The sequence below is a fragment of the Dreissena polymorpha genome, chromosome 15, assembly GCF_020536995.1.
Source record: "Dreissena polymorpha isolate Duluth1 chromosome 15, UMN_Dpol_1.0, whole genome shotgun sequence".
NCBI lineage: Eukaryota > Metazoa > Mollusca > Bivalvia > Myida > Dreissenidae > Dreissena > Dreissena polymorpha.
The window spans coordinates 54,773,608-54,792,690 of record NC_068369.1 but is presented as its reverse complement, the minus strand read 5'-3'; the positions used below and the strand labels follow the sequence as shown (position 1 = coordinate 54,792,690).

The window sequence follows — 19,083 nt, the reverse complement described above, 5'->3', positions numbered from 1 at the left end:
CACCACCAACATCAGTAGCAACACTACATGGTAGATTAGTAAAGAGACGTGAAATAATACGAATAAGGAATAAAGTTAATTGACTGTACTACAATTATACTTCTTTCCATAGTAAACCAGACAAAGCGCATTGAGGCAACGATTCAAGTAACTGTAATGATGTCAAAAGGAAAGTCGAGTCGCCTTAACTTCGAAGTCGACGAAATATGCCTCTGCCATCAACTGTAGCAACATTACATGCAGCGAGCAAAGTATACGGTACTGTACCATGTGTCGTCGCCAATTTTAATACGATCGGACTTGGTGTACTGTGCAAGTACTTGGTCACGTTAAAGGGACATTTTCACTGATTTTTGAAGTTGGTCATTAAATGCTTTTAATTGATAAATGTAAAAATGGGAAAACTTAGCTCCAGCAAAAAGGATATGATTAACTGGACTCAAGCCACTAAAAGAGTAAAAGACTACCACTTATACTACTCGGCCATACCATGAGGTGTACTTTGTATTAGCAATCTTCGTAGTGTCACACAATATAGCAAAAACAGAACTCTCCAAATTATTACAGCGTTTCGCGTTTGTAACGCTTTATAAATGTTGGGTTTTTAAATCGTCAAAAGATGCATATTATTGATATTTTATCGCATACATGTTTAGCATTATTTTTTCTTCGCACTTATCATAACTAAAATGAAAATTTGTGAATCTGAAACAATGTTTGTCCATTTACCAAAACGTGAAAAGGTCCCTTGAAAGTGCCAGCAAGGATCAGCAGATTTCAAAGCAAAACTAACAATAACGAAAGTTATGCGTAGCGTCTCGTTGTTTCACGTTGTGCAGATACATTTTGTCATTATCATGTGTAAAACGAGCTTACCGTATTTGGCATGTTGTTTTAGTTTAAACCTATTTATTTTAGCTCGATTTCATAGAAAGCCTAAGGCTTATTCGAAACGCTATCGAGTCCGTTTCCGGAGCCTAGAACCAGTACTTGGTGTCTGTGGGAAAGATTTAAAGAACGCTCCCATCGTGGGGATCGAACCCGTGACCTCCCGGTCGCTAGGGTTCGCATGTTGCATGGTGACCATGGTAACAATTGATGTGTGTAGATAAAGTTGGTCTTCAATGTTCAGCGTAGTATGAACGACTTTATGGTGATACTTGTATTTTGTACAACTAAAACTATGTAGATAAAGTATTCTTACTGTTGTCTTCTGAATTATTAAAATGCAATTAGTACATCTCGGCTGAGGAAAACTGTTTACGTTATACGAGTGTATAATTTTTTTAGCAAGTGATAGATGGCCGTCTAATTAAAACCGAAATATACATGCAAATTGCTACGTTATTACAGGGACCTATTTGTAAACTGTTTGTATAGGTCCCTGCTGATTAAAATGATTTGTATTGAATAAAACTTGGCAAACTTACTAGGCGGTTATTTCACATTTTGATCATTTTGTTACGAAATAGTTTTTTGGTTTTAACCGGATTTCATTGGATGAATAGATTGAGCTTGAGTATTGATAATGTTATACTTTAACGGGAATTAATATTATGAACTCTCATATTATTAGTACGTAATCTTCATTCGGTATTAATAATGCGTTTATGCGGGTAGTGATTGATCATGGTTGATCGATGTCCATAATAGAGTTCAAAAGTGCAGCATTGTTCCGCAATAACTAATCTGGCACACATAAACTAAACTAAACTTTGGCCTGGAATCTAGGGGATTTTTCTGAAATGTATAATGGACCCTCTCATGGAGACATATTGTTTCCAAAACATATTTTATAGAGTAATAATAATCGCAAATAACGCTTTATTTCTTAAATTAAACAACACAGAAAGAGTAGCAATGAGATGTGAAAAATAGCATATGCAATACAATCTATTGACCATTCAAAGAACTGGATTACATTTCTTTGTTGAGGGAACAGTGCCCGTAATTTCGTAATGGAGTAATTGGTCTATTTGAAAAAACGTTACAATCAAAGCATTTACTGAATTGCAGCAGCATCACATTCAACAATCACAAAATAATATTACGTCCGGTATGTTGTCACCATTTTGTAATACGGTGCGACTTAGTGTTCAGTATTAAATATGTTCACCTACATGTTCATTGTTTTTATTTATTTTTACTAGTTATGATTAGACATACGTAAAATATCCCCATTAACAATCATATTTGCATCACAAATGCGATGAGTGCATTATTTGCGCCCAGTTTTATCATTCGCCACAGCATTCAACTACACAATAGTGGAAGATTTGCGTCCTTTTGTTAAAAAGAACATAAAAAGTACGCACTAACACAATTCCCCACTATTATTTTCGTGATATGTTAACATGTCAGTATTATCACATTACTACCCCCTATTGCATTCATAATAATGAATTTTTAAAGTAAAAAAACAAAACAAATCAAGTAAATTAATAACAATATTAACATACACCGATCGCCGTCTGCCTTTTCCTTCTTCTTTCATATTTTAAAGTAAACATCTAAAGTACGGACACTAACACGTTTGTTACTGTACAATTAACGCTTCAAAACGTATAATTATGTGTTTCGTTATTTTTAAAGAATAACGCGAAGTACACAACATACGAGGTGTTTAATTTATTATTTGTGTTGCTCATCTAACTATGTCCGATATTTTCTTCGGTGTTGACTTGTTTCCAGTGAATGACGTCAGAACAGAATATGAATAGTGGACGGATGACTTGGTTTTGATAATATATTCTCACCATGAATTAATTAAATACTATTAGTTTAATCTGTAAGTTATTTATCAGGTTATTCTTCAAAGCGAAATCAAATTAACAACTCCGATATGTGATATGATTAAAATGTTGTTGACCTTCTGCCACCTTCATGACGAACGTGTGGAAAAGTGCATGGGTACCCAATGTCCAATATGGAGTTTAAAAGTTTACAGGCAGAATACATATGGCACACTTCTTTTATTTTGCGTGCTAGTATATAAAAATATACACACTCTATTGGCGATCTTTAAAAAAATAGAAACTATTCGCTTTGTTGACTGTTGTTCTCTTGTTGTTGTTTTTTGTTATTAGTTTTTTGTTGTTTGCATCGTTGCTTTTGTGTCATGATCTTGTCGACAAAGTAACTTAAATAATATGCCAAACTAATCGCGTTGTAATTAGAGATTTGACCATAGATGGATGCCATCGAATACATGAGTAACCATTGCGCTGTTCCAGGACTTAAAAAAAATCCATTTAGGCTGTAAACGAGGCCAAAAGCGTTTATGAACAATAATACCGTTAGTATTGCAGTTTTCTCTGTCACAAGCATTTTTAATAATTTTCCAAAAACCACCTTGGGTTTTTACTTTTCGCAGTTAGCACATTTCTCAGTTTTTGAACACATTTTTACTTGTAAGATATATGTGGAAATGGTCCGAAATGTCCAAAGTATCCACTGAGAAGTCAATTATTAGCTCAAAAAGTGCCGATGACGCTATAAAATAGTCCACTACGCTGGATCAAACATTTGCTGTGCACGGCATATCCCCATTGACATCGCTAAATCTGTCTTTTAATATATATGTACGTCTTTGGTACGAAACAAGTATATTAGCGAACGACCGAAAGAGTTATGCCTGCTGTCCCTGCTTTTACGCTTAAAAAAAAGGCATCCCCGGGGTACTTGACATTCTCATTATAAATATAGTCCAGGTTGTCTTCCTAAATATAGTCTAAGAAGTCCTTTACCCGTGGATTTAAATCTCCATCGATGAGAAACATAACGTCTCCTAGTTCAGATTCTATTAAACATATTTGTTCATGCAATACATCCGTTCCGTTGCTGTTTTCGGGGTCATACACTGAAGAATGCCCTGGTGCAACATACGCGAGGACTATTTAACAAGATCTCTGTGTATTTCATGAATTACTTTTCAAGAAACAAAACAACAGTTTCTTCAAATTCGTTATAAATACGCATCACTGTTCCCTTTCTAATTAACCACGGTTTTATGGTAACAGATTCTCCACCGGCTGTTACATCGAGTTCCGGTTCTTTGACTGTCAAAGATCGCATATTCTGTCAAAAACGTACGGAAGTCGTCATTTTTAGCCGCCATGTTTTGCATATACATGTACAACCAATATCAAATTCCTTAAAGTATTCCTCAAAGTTTTGCTTTACTATAAAATTGGCGATATGCTTGCGCAGTCCCTGGATGTTCAACGACCACAACTGAATTTTCATTTGCCTTGGTGTATTTGAGCGTCGGCCGGAATCCTATATGTCATTGTCAGTAACCGCAACCGGCTGTTTGTTTACGTCATCATATACGTTTTTCACACCATCGACGACGAGATGGATATTTCGAAAGAAAAAAGTTTTCTTGGGGCATTATCTAGGCTCTCTTTGAAAATTTCGTATAATTTCGCTCCCGAAATAGGGCTGTCTAAAGTTTAGTTTGGGCTTTATGCTGGTAAAAGTGGCATTACCTAATAAAGATTCGCTTAAAGTATCTGGCATACGTTTAGAGCAATGTTCGGGTAAAAATTTACTACCAAACCAAATTTTACACCACACACACCCCCGAACGCACGGACGCGCGCACGCACCCTGATACTTCCTCCCCATACTTGCAGGTAATTAGATCAATTGTTAATCGATTGCGTACTATTTTATGCTGTTATTTATCTTATCTCTTTTTATTTATATTTTGGTAACTCAATATTTTCACGCGTATATGTATAATTGTGTATGTTATTACGGTGGGCGGTAAGATGCTTACGTGAATATTATATTTCTTCTGATTTGATACACCAGTCATCATACGACCCAGTGCTTAGTACTTGGACGCGTCTTAAAGCCTCACAACTAATTTGGCATAGTAAAATTAAGTATAAATAAGAAATATATTTTCTCTATGTCAATTAGAACATATCTGGTGGTTACAAGGTAGAAATCCTTTTTTTTTGCGCTTTAAAACTAAAAAATTATCACTTGCTAACTATGCGATAGATTTAATTTTATCTATGCCAATTAGAATATACATGTATCTGGTGGTAACAAGGTAGAAACCCGTCTTTTTGCGTTTTAAAGGGATCTTTTCACGGTTTGGTAAATTGAGAAAATTGAAAAAAAAGTTGTTTCATATGCGCACATTTTCGGTTTAGTTATGATATTTGTGAGAAAACAGTATTACTGAACATTTGCCATGGTCTAATATAGCCATTATATGCATCTTTTGACGATTTAAAAACCTAAAAATTATAAAGCGTTGCAACGCGAAACGATTGAATAATTTGGAGAGTTCTGTTGTTGTCGTTTAAATTTGTGAAACTACGAAGATTGCTTATATAAGGTATAAAATTCGCATTTTATGTATGTTTGGCAGGATAGCTCAGTTGGATAATGCGTTTTTACTTCAGGACTCCGGGGGTCACTGGTTCGAGCCCTGATGCGGGCTACTTTTTTCCATTTTTTTAAATTTTATTTTTGATTTTTTACTGGAGCTTTTAAAATTTAATTTTTACATTCATCAATATAAAGCATTTAATGACAAACTTTCAAACATGCCAAAATCTGTGAAAAGGCCCCTTTAAAACTTAAAAATAATCGCGTTTGTCAAAATGGACGTAAACGTCCAAAAATCCTACTTTCGGGTTTAAAAGCGGTACCGTTTGTAAAATAATAACTTACTTGCTAACTAGGCTATAGATTTAATGACAATTTAGCACACTTTCAAATTGCATGTATATGTATTGATTAACATGTATTTCATTTCAAGGTCAGAGGCAAAGTGTGTGGCTTTAAAATGAACGCTCAAATGCATGTTATTTAAAGAAATAAATGAAGCTGACGTTTTTATGGGTGGTCCGTTCGCTGCATTTCGTTTTGTTTGCGTATAGCGGACGCTTAACGATCATGTGGGATTGCCCAGAAAGGCAAACATAATTATTGCTTACAAAATAATCGTCTTATATTAACGCCGATAATTAACTTTCGTCTGTGTTTGCGCATTCCAAATTGCTGACGCGATTTTTGGAAAATACTGTTATCCACTTGAACCGGATTTCGAAGAGAAATAATTACAAGTTGTTATTGTTATATGCTTAGATTTATCACAGTGAAACAATATTGACGCGAACCGACGTCAAAAAGATTAATCACATAATCCAATAAATCACTGAGTGGACAACAACTACAAAGAATAACAATTATTTGTTTCATGGCTGACCGAGCCGCATTCGTTTCAATTTAACCGTCAAAATGCTTATTAATCAGATTATGTCAATTTTTGCATAATTTTATCCGTATTGTGAGAGCCTTTATCAACGTATATAATTACCTATCATGTTATATTATTACATTACAATTTGTACGGACATGGGGAGAGGAACACCAAATGTTTGGAGTTTTTTCGCGTGGATATTTTATTTTTCAATTTCATTTTCTGATGGTAATTTCAAGTTTAACATCCTTCATAGATCTTTTTGTAGATTATTTTAATATATATGGAAAAAGACTGTTATTGAAAACGTATTTTGACAACTAATACAATTGTTCATGGTACTTGAAACCGTTTGAAAAAAGGAGACAGTTATGATTGTGTTTATTCCCACAAGAAAATTTTTAATGCAACGTTTCAAACTACACGAATTTAGTTCGTCTTTGTGTGTTCATTTATTCATATTCATTTAGTATAAAGATTTAAAATCTATTGTAACCGGAATAACGCAGTTAAGTTTTATTTTAATACGAGCATGCGTCCTGCAATGTAGTTTTTTTGGACAATAAATAGACCACAGCTTGACGAAATACAAAGAATCCATTATTCTGTTGTGTACCTGTTCATGTCCGTGTATACACCTTTGTTCATTTTCTTACAAAAATATTGATCTTGCAGCTGGCCTGATAAGCGGTGTTAGTCCGCGCCATGGAAGTTTAGCGGGCGAAACTCGACTCACTATATACGGGCAAGGTGAGTCTTACAGTGTTCAGTGCATTGATAATTGCTTAGAATACTCACAAGATACGTTTTTATGGCCCTGAGCAGTTGCTTGGAAAGCCCTAATGAAAGAACACCTGGTTTCAGCAATATATTTGAAAATACAATACATGCTATGTACTTCATATATTTTTGTTGTTGCTGTTGTTATATTTAATGTTTGTGAATAAAACTGTTCCTATCACAATTGACAAACTGTTCTTTTTTCATTATGTGTTGTTGACGATGTACATAGTACAAGTCGAAATAAACTGTCTGTCATTTATCCAAGTGCTGTATGTCTATAGAGATTGTCACATGCTACTATGGAGACTTGAACATGTTTAATTATTTAATTTCGCCTCGTGTGCGTGAAATCAACAACATATTATTTCAGTAAAAGTATGCACAATTTATTTAATAACGATGTACGTGCAATTTCAGGATTCCCTTGCACTACCAAGTGCAAACAACACATGCTTAAATAAATGATCCGGTTTTTCTATACACATGTATGTGTTATATATAAATGAAAATTAAACCTAAAATATCAGATATCTTGTTTTAAATTAAAATTGTTATACACGTAGGTCTATAGTATGAAATAAAATGAAAATGAAAATAAAAATGAAAATAAACAGAGCAAACGGAATGCAGATACCGGACTAAACACACTTCAAAATAATTAACCGTTCAATTATTATGATATTTATTAAACCATATAAGAATGTTAATAATTTTCTTTTGTTTCATTGACGGTCTTTGATTCATTTAAACATGATATTCATGTTCGCGATATCTTGCGTATTCGCGGCTTGAGAGACGCCAACACACGGGAACACCCGCCGTTATTTCGTACTGGTGCCAAATGCCATAACGACAAAGAAGACGCGCCAACACGCCACAATGCACTATGGGTAAAAACAAACGAGAGATTGATGTGGCATGTTGTCGTTCTGGCGGATATAAGCGTGTTGTGATGACGACTCATGATTTCCGTTCTAACGTGTCTGCGAGTTTTAAGGCCGCCATCAAGACAACACGTCGGAACAATTAATATAAACCTGCCGCGACTTTCAAAGCCGCCAAATGGCAGAATTCACAAGATTAATCACCAAAATATTAAACGTCAATAATTAGAAATATATATATTGCTTGAATAACTGTCTTCTTATTGAAGGGTTCTCTGTGAACCAGTTCAGCCAGAACGATGACCCGGATGTGGGCAATCGCGTGTACCTGGTCAGCGAGTCCGGCAGTGAGCGCACGTGCGCCGTGCACAAGGACGGGTGCACCGAGACGCAGGTCATGTGCTACACGCCTAGGTTAGTTTCGTACTTTCAACCACCAAACAATGCTTCCCGAAATTTGGGTTGCGGGCATGCATGCATTAGACATGTGATTGACTGCGAATTCCGGATCATGGTCATCATCAAAACAAAAAAAAGAAGAGAATATGTTCGAAACATATATAAATTTATCAATAAACTTAAGTTTGACTTATTTTTGTTGCAGAAACATAATATCACATATGCAATTCACTATTGGGCAGTTATCAATCAAAGTTGGTTAATCATAGGTTTTAAATTATATCGGTAAATAAAAGCGTATGATTTCATAATCCTTTCTATATTAATATCTCACATCCTTGTAAAAAAAAACACGACAGAGATGGAAATACCTTTTGTTCACTTGTACGGTTGCCAACAACCTCTAGACATGTTGATTCCTCGTCTGCAGGGGTCTTCAGGAAGAGAGTTACTACGTGAGGGTCGTGGTGGATGGAGAGAGAATCCCTGAGGACTCGATCTGTGGCGGAAACAGTTTCGACGAGCAGTGCATTTTCCAGGTAAGAACTGAACTTTCAATCACATATATTATTCCTTTTTATTGAATTCCGTGATTTGGGAGATTTAATTGCTGTTTCCGTATATATGATATATATGATATATTATCATTGTATGATATATTGTCATTGTATGATATATTGTCATTGTAGGATATATTGTCATTGTATGATATATTGTCATTGTATGATATATTGTCATTGTATGATATGTTGTCATTGTATGATATATTGTCATTGTATGATATGTTGTCATTGTATGATATATTGTCATTGTATGATATGTTGTCATTGTTTCTGCTCATTTTTTAGCCCAAGATGGACAACACCCCGACTATTCGGACATTTTCGCCTCAGTCCGGAATGCCAGGTCTGTTTTTGAACAATTTTTACTTTAATGTGATGATACGTAACTGTGATTGAAATTTACAACGAAATAAACTAAAGACTCACTAACATATTTTTAAAGTCCACTTATTTCTATATCACTTCAACATCCAGGCACGTTCGTCACTATGAAGGGAACGATGTACAGTGATCGCTATGGCAGCAACATGGCGACTGCAACCAATGGCAACCTGGAGAAACTTCTCCGCGTCTATGTGGGGCCCCAGGATTGCTCCCTAAAGAACGGGGACCAATTGTGAGTTTACCTTTTTTGTAGTCCTTGTATTATATAAATATACGTGGATTTCTGTTATGTTGTTGTCTTGTTGATATGTGTTTCTCAGTTTCGTTTCTCTACATTAAGCTCGTTTATTTGTGTTTTTTTCTTTTTGAAAATGTATTTGTAATCAAACATATACATGGATATTTGTAATCTGTTTTGCTTGTGACCATTGTTCAATTTTGGAGGAATGGCCATTTTTATATTTACTTTCAATGATTTATAAATATATGTTTCATTAATATTAACCCATGTTTACCTAGTGGACTCTCTCATCCTTTTAAATTGATTAAATTTATTTCCAAAATTAGGAATGTCTAGTATTTTTTTTTCTATATTTAGAATATTTCTTACAGAAATTCCTTTAAACAAACAGCGCAGACCCTGGTGAGACGCCGCATCATGCGGCGTCTCATCTGGGTCTACGCTGTTTGCCAAGGCCTTTTTTCAAGACGCTAGGCATACATGGGGTTAACGGTGTCGTTACCGTGATTTCCATGTAAGTTATCATATTTTTTACTATTCACAAGATTTGAATTTGATTGGCTTGGTTATAATATGCTTAGCGCAACACTCCATGATTGTAACCTTACTGGAACACATTTTTTACTTTGTTTTAAGTCTCGATTTACAGATATAATATAACACAAAAACCATTAACCGTATTTTTCCAGTTTTGGTCTTTCTCTTGAGAGTGAAGAATCTGATGATGGTACATTGGTTTGCCAAACTATGGGTACATCCATAGGTATGTTAATCTGATGGTGGGGGATAGGTAATGCAAGCATATTGGTACATCTATTGGTAATATAATAGAGTTGAAGTAAAGGTCATCTAACATTAAATAATAACCTTTGTGAATGATCTTGTTACATTCACATCATTGAGTGTTTTATTTCCGAGGTTATTATGTTTATGTTTAATCGTGCATTGTGCTGCGAAGTCCAATTGTTTTTACTCAGATTTATAATTTAGACGTTATATTATAATTGACTCAAATGTAAAGCAATTTTAATTTTCATTTAATTAGTATTGGTCATTTACAGGGATGGAAGTAGAATGATTTCTTGGTTGATGTTTGAATGCTGGTCTTTTCAGGATTTTATAATGCTAGCTACATAGTGGACTCTCCATATGGGAGGTAAGATTTAAGGATTCTTCTTACAGAAAATATGTGTTACAAATTTCAGTTGTTTTGATGAATCTTGTCCTGTACTGAATTCTTGATATTTTGTTAATAAAAATAATACTAAGACATATGAACTATTATCAAAATAGTTTTACCGGGAGATTTATAAATGCAGCAATAATGACTAGAAGGTTCTTATGTTAATTTGTTATGAGTCAGTCATCCAACATTTTATATTAAGCAAAAGTGAAAAAAAATGTGTTTGTGTTTTACCTAAAAACAGGTCCCTACCAGAGCCAGAGGTTTATAGAGTTTCCTACAACGACCATATATACATGCTGCAGTTCTATACAAGTGAGTGTTCAATATGTTCTGGAACTTAGATATGAGGTGGGCTTTGGGAAAAATGGGCCTTGCCCTAATATATTTGTAAAAAGTGTGGTCCCAGATTAGCTACTGCACAGGTTAATCAGGTATGACATCATTCCACTTAGACTAGTTTTTTTGTAAAAGAAACTTCCTTTAAACAAACAAATCCATAAAAGTGGAAAAAATGTCCCTGATTGTACTGTTTGGAGTGCATAAGATAATCGTGGACAATACTTTACACACATGCATATTGCCTGGTTTTAACTCTTTCAGTGCGGGAACCAAATTTTGAAGGCCTTTGCAAACAGTTTGGATCCAGATGAGACGCCACAGAACGTGGCATCTCATCAGGATCCAAACTGTTTGCTATTCTGATAGTATTCTTTGAAAAAAATTGAAGAAAATCCTAATTGTACAAATTCAGCAGACGACGTTTTAGCAGATGACAAATTTCCCAGCATGCAAAGGGTTAAAAGAGATGGACTCATTTGCTAGATTCATCTACAGCATAGGCCATGCAGTTATTCATATAACTATATATAGACTGCCTAATGCGGAGCTTCAGTCAGTAGCTTCCCTGTCTGCTATAAAGTCATGCATCATCACGTTTCATAGTTTAATGATTGGTCAGGGTAGCTCCTTACCAGACTGAAGGAATGCACAGACTGGTCTGAAGCTACAGTGGGTTTATATGTCATAAGATCTATTTTTGCATGAGGCGGTTCATAAAGGTTTTGTTATTGCCAGTCTTGACTATATGAAAATTGGGTGCATGACCATTTTTTGGTGGACTTGTTTCTACATCTTCCATGTAAATTATACAATAAAATACATTATTGAATACATGTTATACATGATAAATTTATAAAGTTATGAAACATTCTATTCAATTGTGTAAATTACATATAATTACATGCAAATAATAGATGTTTTATCAAAGACGTAGATAACACTGCGTCTCTGGTTTTATGTAATGTTTTAACAATCTTTGAAGCAAATTTCACGAGTACAAAGTCTTTGAAACTACTCAATTTTATAAAAAAAATTCTTCCGAATGTTCAATTCGGAAAGTTGTATTCCAATATTCGGTGCGGGACCGAATATTCGGATATTTGGATATTTGTTGACATCCCTAGTTTTGACCCATATATAGAAAGAATGGATGTAATGCAATATGGCATAATGCATATCTCTTGTGTATAATATTGGTACGAAATTGACCTAGTGAAGACTTAACATATGACAACGCAAACATCATACTAACCCTGTATGTGCATTTATTTTCTTGTATGATTGTATATCCTACATTATTGTATATTGTTTTACATATTTATGCCCCCCTTCGAAGAAGAGGGGGTATATTGCTTTGCACATGTTGGTCTGTCGGTCCGTCGGTCTGTCCGTCCGCCAGGTGGTTTCCGGATGATAACTCAAGAACGCTTGGGCCTAGGATCATGAAACTTCATAGGTACATTGATCATGACTCGCAGATGACCTCTATCAATTTTGAGGTCACTAGGTCAAAGGTCAAGGTCACGGTGACCCGAAATAGTAAAATGGTTTCCGGATGATAACTCAAGAACGCTTATGCCTAGGATCATGAAACTTGATAGGTAGATTGATCATGACTCGCAGTTGACCCCTATTGATTTTCAGGTCACTATATCAAAGGTCAAGGTCACGGTGACCTGAAATAGTAAAATGGTTTCCGGATGATAACTCAAGAATGCTAATGGCTACGATCATGAAACTTGATAGGTAGATTGATCATGACTCGCAGATGACCCCTATTGATTGTCAGGTCACTAGGTCAAAGGTCAAGGTCACAGTGTTCCGAAATAGTAAAATGGTTTCTCGATGATAACTCAAGAACGCTTATGCCTAGGATCATGAAACTTCGTAGGTAGATTGATAATGGCTGGCAGATGACCTCTATTGATTGTCAGGTCACTAGGTCAAAGGTCAAGGTCAGGGTGACCCGAAATGGTAAAATGGTTTCCGGATGATAACTCAAGAACGCTTATGCCTAGGATCATGAAACTTGACAGGTAGATTGATCATGACTCGCAGTTGACCCCTATTGATTTTCAGGTCACTATATCAAAGGTCAAGGTTACGGTGACCTGAAATAGTAAAATGGTTTCCGGATGATAACTCAAGAACGCTAATGGCTACGATCATGAAACTTCATAGATACATTGATCATGACTCGCAGATGACCCCTATTGATTTTGAAGTCACTAGGTCAAAGGTAAAGGTCATGGTGACCCGAAATAGTAAAATGGTTTCCGGATGATAACTCAAGAACGCTTATGCCTAGGATCATGAAACTTCATAGGTGCATTTGATCATGACTCGCAGATGACCCCTATCGATTTTGAGGTCACTAGGTCAAAGGTCAAGTTCACAGTGACCCGTAATAGTAAAATGGTTTCTGGATGATAACTAAAGAACGCTTTGTCTTTGGATCATGAAACTTGATAGGTAGATTGATCATGACTCGCAGATGACCCCTATTGATTTTCAGGTCACTAGGTCAAAGGTCAACGTCACAGTGACAAAAACATACTCACACAATGGCTGTCACTACAACGGAGAGCCCATATGGGGGACATGCATGTTTTACAAACAGCCCTTGTCTATTTATTATTGTAACACTTACGAGAACACCAATTTGGAAAATCTTGATGAAATACAACATTAACCCGTTTATGCCTAGCGTCTAGAAAAAAGGACTTGGCAAACAGCGTAGACCCAGATGAGACGCTGCATGATGCAGCGTCTCATCAGGGTCTGCGCTGTTTGCTTAAAGGAATTTCTGTAAGAAATATTCTAAATATAGAAATGAATATACTAGACATCCCTAATTTTGGAAATAAATTGATCCAATTTATAAGGATGGGAGAGTCCACTAGGCATAAATGGGTTAATGTACATTGTTTTACATATTCTATTTATTATTGTAACACTAGTACAACTAGTAACCACTAGGATAAAAAAACATTCCATTATTTTCCCAGACATAAGTGAGATAAGCCACTCGTCGGGCAGTACAACTGGAGGTCTGGCCCTGACCATTGTGGGTAGTTACTATGACAACCGGCCTCCATACGTGCAGCCAAAAGTCTTCATTGGAGGTAACATTGTCCCTTAAGGCTTAAATGTCAGGAGTTGCAGTATTGGTCACTTTGTTACGTACACTAATCTTACATTCTAAACTAGACCTATTGCTGAAATGTAGATGGACAGAAATATAATATTGTTGGTTTATTTTTCATTTGAGGTAATTTTTCTTGAAAACTATGAAATTATATTTTTCAGGTGAGTTTCAGGAGGAAAATTTTCATGTATTAAATTATAGCTTGGTAATCTCTTACTTATTGAAAGCAATTGAGAAATTAAATATAAAGGTAAATTTGAAGAACAAGAATGTTTTTATGCCCCCCTTCGAAGAAGAGTGGGTATATTGTTTGATTTTGTTGTTCTAACTGTAGTTCGAGGCAAAAGTCTTTAGTCAGTGCTTATAAGGCCTATTCTTCCTTTTTATTGATCACTCAAAACTAAGTTACCAGAAACCTACTAAGAATATTTCACCAAACGTTAATTGGAGTCAAGCAGACTTCCACAGCTGCAAAACAACATGAGCCTCATTGTGGGAGAACATGACTTAACGAATATGTGTTAAATGTCATCGCAGATTAGTCTGTGCAGTCTGCACAGGCTTATCTGAGACAAACTTTTTGCTATAACTGAATTTCTCTAAGAAGAAACTTCCTTCAAAACAAAATACAAGTAAGTGGAGTGTGTCTTCTCTTATAAGCCTGTGCAGACAGCACAGGCTAATATGGGATGACTCTTAATGTACATGTATCAGGCCCAGTATTCCAAGAATAAGGATCATAATAGTCTTATAATATTACAGACACACCGTGTGTCATCACTGACTTGGTCGTCGACCAGCACATTGTGTGTGAGGTTGCAGCAGACCCCCAGTATATAGACTCTCAGTTCCCTGGCAACAGGGGAGTGAACTTTGAGTACTGGACCGCCACTGCCAAGGGACAGACAGACCTCAACAGGTCAGAATCTGTGTGATAAACTTTCAAATGACATACCATTTGGGTCAAAAGTAAACAAGACCTATTAAGTAAAAAAGTGCGTTGACATACACAAATTGTACTTCGACGTACAAATATGAAATACACTTCAACATATATATTTGTACGTCGAAGTACAAAGACGTACATTTTTGTTCGTCGATGTACAAATTTTCTGAACAGCCAATCTAAACACTCGTCTCTTGAGCCGTTTTTCCTTCAGATTAGAATTTAGATTCAGATTTTTGTATGTCAACGCACATATTGTACGTCGACGTACATTTCTCTTTTTACTTATTAGGTCTTGTTGACTTTTGACCCAAATGGTACGCCATACTTTCAGGGATAAAAACAGGGCTCCAGCATCCAATAACCAATCAAATGTTTGGTGGGCCCCTAGATTTTCTGAGAGAAAATATATACTTGGAATTAGAAGTATTGAAAGAAAGAGGATGGGCGGTTATTTTCCATGATCTTGAGCATGGTTTGATGGAAATGTTGGATCCTTTTTATTCCATACCTGTTTGATTTATATATGGAAATGATTTTTGGTTGAAAGAGTATCTGTAACTCTAAGGTAGGTTTACAATGCATCAAGTGGATCCGTTAACATGATGTGACTACATAGTTCAAAAGTATACATTTTTTGTTTTGAGGTTTCATGCAAATTAATCATGAAATCCGTTGAAATTGCATATTATAAGGAAAATAATGATTAAAAGTTACGTGCAGTCAAACTTACAATGATGGGTAAATTACACCAATTGCTTCCTTATTTAGTAGTGTGAGAATGAAAATGATCTTTAAAATTATAGTAAATTGTAGTAAAAAAAGTAATAACAAAATTGTGGACAGTCCTTATTTTTTCTCCAGCATTTTAAGCATGAGTTCATCTGACCCCAATTACCATTCTGATTGGCTGGACGAGACGTTCTATCACGACGTGAACAACACAATGGACCAGTTTGTGTCCAGAATGACGACCTTCTTTACTGCTCCACACACCGGAAAATACCAGTTTTTGCTGTTTGCTGATGATGGGGCAAGGCTGTTTGTGGATGGGGTATGCAAAATGTTTTAGTTTAATGAATTTAACCATGTATAAAGGCAGTTCATAAATCAAATGCTGGGATTTTGGTTATTGATTAAACACTGTTTGCCTGACTGAGAACCAAAATCCTTAATATAACATTATGTTATGGTGTTGTTCACCCCTGTTGACACTGATAAAAGGATTATCATCATTTATGCATTGAGCATAATGAAGCCAATTAGCCATGGAGAATTTTGGTAAGTAAAGCATGCTCTCTAGGGCTTTAGCAGTACCAAAATCCAAACATGTTTGTTACAAAATTGTGCTGAAGGTAACAAAAAACATTTGTTCCATTCTATTAATCAATTTCATTGATGAAATATTTACTAAACAAATCAGTTGAAACATGTACTTCACAATGTATGATACACAATTTTGCTCGTGTTCTCTGCAAGGTTGCTGAAGTTACCTCCACTGCAGCCTGGGCAGGGTCCAGACAGATCTCTCTAAACCAAGGCCAGAGGTAGGGGCTGGTTGGGACATCAATCTATACTGTGTTCATATCTTGCTCAATCTTTGTACATTTCTGTGATTTATTATTTAATATGTATGCTAGCTTTATTGATATGGGTCATACAAGATGCAATTTTTTTACTTTATTCTTTAACAGATCTGCTTCCAAAGTTTAATAAATTATCTATCCATTTCAGCTGAGTATTTGATAATTGTCTAAAACATATTCACTGTTGGCTGGTAGTTGGTACTTGATTTTTTTTAAGTGTATTATTAAGTGCCATTTGTTATTAAACATAACCCATTGATTGCCTAAAGGGCAGCATATGGTAAAAGCAAAACTGATAGCCCCATATATCTTTCAATAAACAAAGTAGCACAGTCACCACCTTCTGAAACATCTGAATATTAGTGTTTTTCTGGCAAAATGGCATTTAATACATAAGCTTAAAGTGTCATCCCAGATAAGCTGGTGCAGTCCTTACAGGCTAATCAGGGTGTACACTTTCTGCATTAACTGAATTTTTACAAAAAACAAACTTCCTTTAAACAAAAAATACAATTAAAGTACAAAGAGTTGTCACTGATTAGCCTGTCCTGTTTGCACCCTTCTTCCAAGAAAGGCGCATTATGTTTCTTTGAAAACTGTCTTCCAGAGTTCTCCTTCAAGTTGTTCATTACGAGTCAACTCAGCGTTCATTTGTACACTTGAAGGCAAAATTCTTTGATACCAAGTTTACCAGCGCCTGGACTGGCAAGGCAGAACAAGAAAAGCAGGCAATCTCTATACGGTCTGACATCACCTATGATGTACAGGTTAGTAAATGAATACAGGAGATTAATAATATTTTTTGTGAAAAATTAAAACATCATTACTGGAGATAATTAGAATAAATTAAAGTTGAGACCTATTTGTTTAAGCTTGATTGCATCAACAGCTTAAGGCTTATTGAAAAGTTCTGAAGTCCACTTCTTGGTAGAACCAGTATTTGGTGTCTTTGGGGGAGATCCAAAGAACGCTCCCTCAGTGCATGGGGATTGAACATGTTACCTCCCGGTGAGAAAGAGGTCTTTATTGAAGGTCCCACAGGGATGAAAGGAATGCTTGAAAAGTATTCAAAGGTCTCCAGTTATCAAGCTGTAAATATTGAGAAGTTGCAAATTAGTTATAAGCAAGCAACATAATCCACTTAAAATGTTCAGTTATAATTGTATATCAGTTCTATAAAAGCAGGCAAGAACTGAAATGGGATTGTTAAGTTGTCAGTATAATTGTTTGTTTACTGCATGCTGTTCCATAAGATAATTATGACATTGTCCATGTGAACTTTTTTATATCCTACAGTCATGTTTGTCAACATTCCATTGTATTTTGTCTTACTGTCACTGGCAGTAGTTCAATTATTTTTTTCTCTCACTTATTAATGTCAACAGCAACTCAACTTTGCCACTTTCGGAAGTCAGACGTCCATACAGGAAGTACAGACGGTGGAGGTTACAAGCGGTGGAGAGTTCCGCTTTGGGCTGTTTGGAGCATACACAGGTATATAGTACATTCTCTGTTAGCAATATATATGAGCCAAGTTCTGATAAAACTGGGCTTAATGCATGAAGTAATGTCCCAGATTAGCCTGTGCAGTACGCAAATGCTATTCAGGGAAACACTTACCACCTAAACTGGATTTCCACAAAGAGAGATTTTCTTGGATAAAAAAAAATGATAAAAGAGGAAAGTGTTTCCCTGTTTAGCATGCGCCAGTGTTCCCAGAACCAGGGCTCATACTCGTTCCTGATGAACGAAATATTTAGGACTCGTATGCAGCCCATGTTGACAACTCATACAGGTCATAAATCATACACTTCGATGTGTTGTGTTACCATTTTAACCATGCTAACAGTTACTTCTTACAGTTTTCTCATATACTAGTGCCAACAAAATGAATTTTACAGATAAATTCAGTTTCTACTCTTTTTTATATGGGACCCATTTGGAGAAACCCATTAAGGTCTCTTTTTTGTTCAATAATTGCTTGAAGTTATGAGCTTGCCAAGAAACAGCCCAGAAATATGGGACTAATCATTTGCATGTTTGCTGGTCAGACGGCCTTTAATAGCATTATCTGTTAACTTTTTTCAAGCATATACTGCTGGTATCATAAATAAATTTGCTAGATTTGATTGAAGACATCTTTTAAAAATGAACTTTTTCGTGGTCCAAACTCATACATAACATGTATAGTTATTAAAGCTGGCCTTTTATTTCTAGCATTCACACATTTGCCTTGACAATATTATTGCATTATTTTACTGAAAAATGTCGTGATATTTAGGTGTCTTGTAAATGAAAGTGCAAACTATATCTAACTGCTTCAATCTTGAAATTTCATGTCATTTTTATCTAGGCCGTTTTTGGAGAAAACCCGCGGTATTGTCATAGCCAGCTAGGC

General features: G+C 35.6%; 2 protein-coding genes across 2 annotated transcripts in view; both read left to right on the top strand.

Moving 5' to 3' along the window:
- LOC127860296 (abl interactor 1-like) overlaps window positions 1–1,069 on the top strand; it is a 49,478-nt gene extending 48,409 nt beyond the window's left edge. The window contains exon 9 of the mRNA XM_052398303.1: window positions 113–1,069. Within this exon, the coding sequence (XP_052254263.1) occupies window positions 113–228 (116 nt within the window). The 3' untranslated portion in view covers window positions 229–1,069. The remainder of the gene's footprint in view (window positions 1–112) is intronic.
- Window positions 1,070–13,610: 12,541 nt separating this feature from the next.
- Window positions 13,611–19,083, top strand: part of LOC127859761 (fibrocystin-L-like) — a 65,337-nt gene continuing 59,864 nt past the window's right edge. Inside the window, exons 1-6 of the mRNA XM_052397268.1 lie at window positions 13,611–13,644; window positions 14,014–14,130; window positions 14,916–15,072; window positions 15,964–16,153; window positions 17,351–17,452; window positions 18,071–18,179. Of these exons, the coding sequence (XP_052253228.1) occupies window positions 13,611–13,644; window positions 14,014–14,130; window positions 14,916–15,072; window positions 15,964–16,153; window positions 17,351–17,452; window positions 18,071–18,179 (709 nt within the window). The remainder of the gene's footprint in view (window positions 13,645–14,013; window positions 14,131–14,915; window positions 15,073–15,963; window positions 16,154–17,350; window positions 17,453–18,070; window positions 18,180–19,083) is intronic.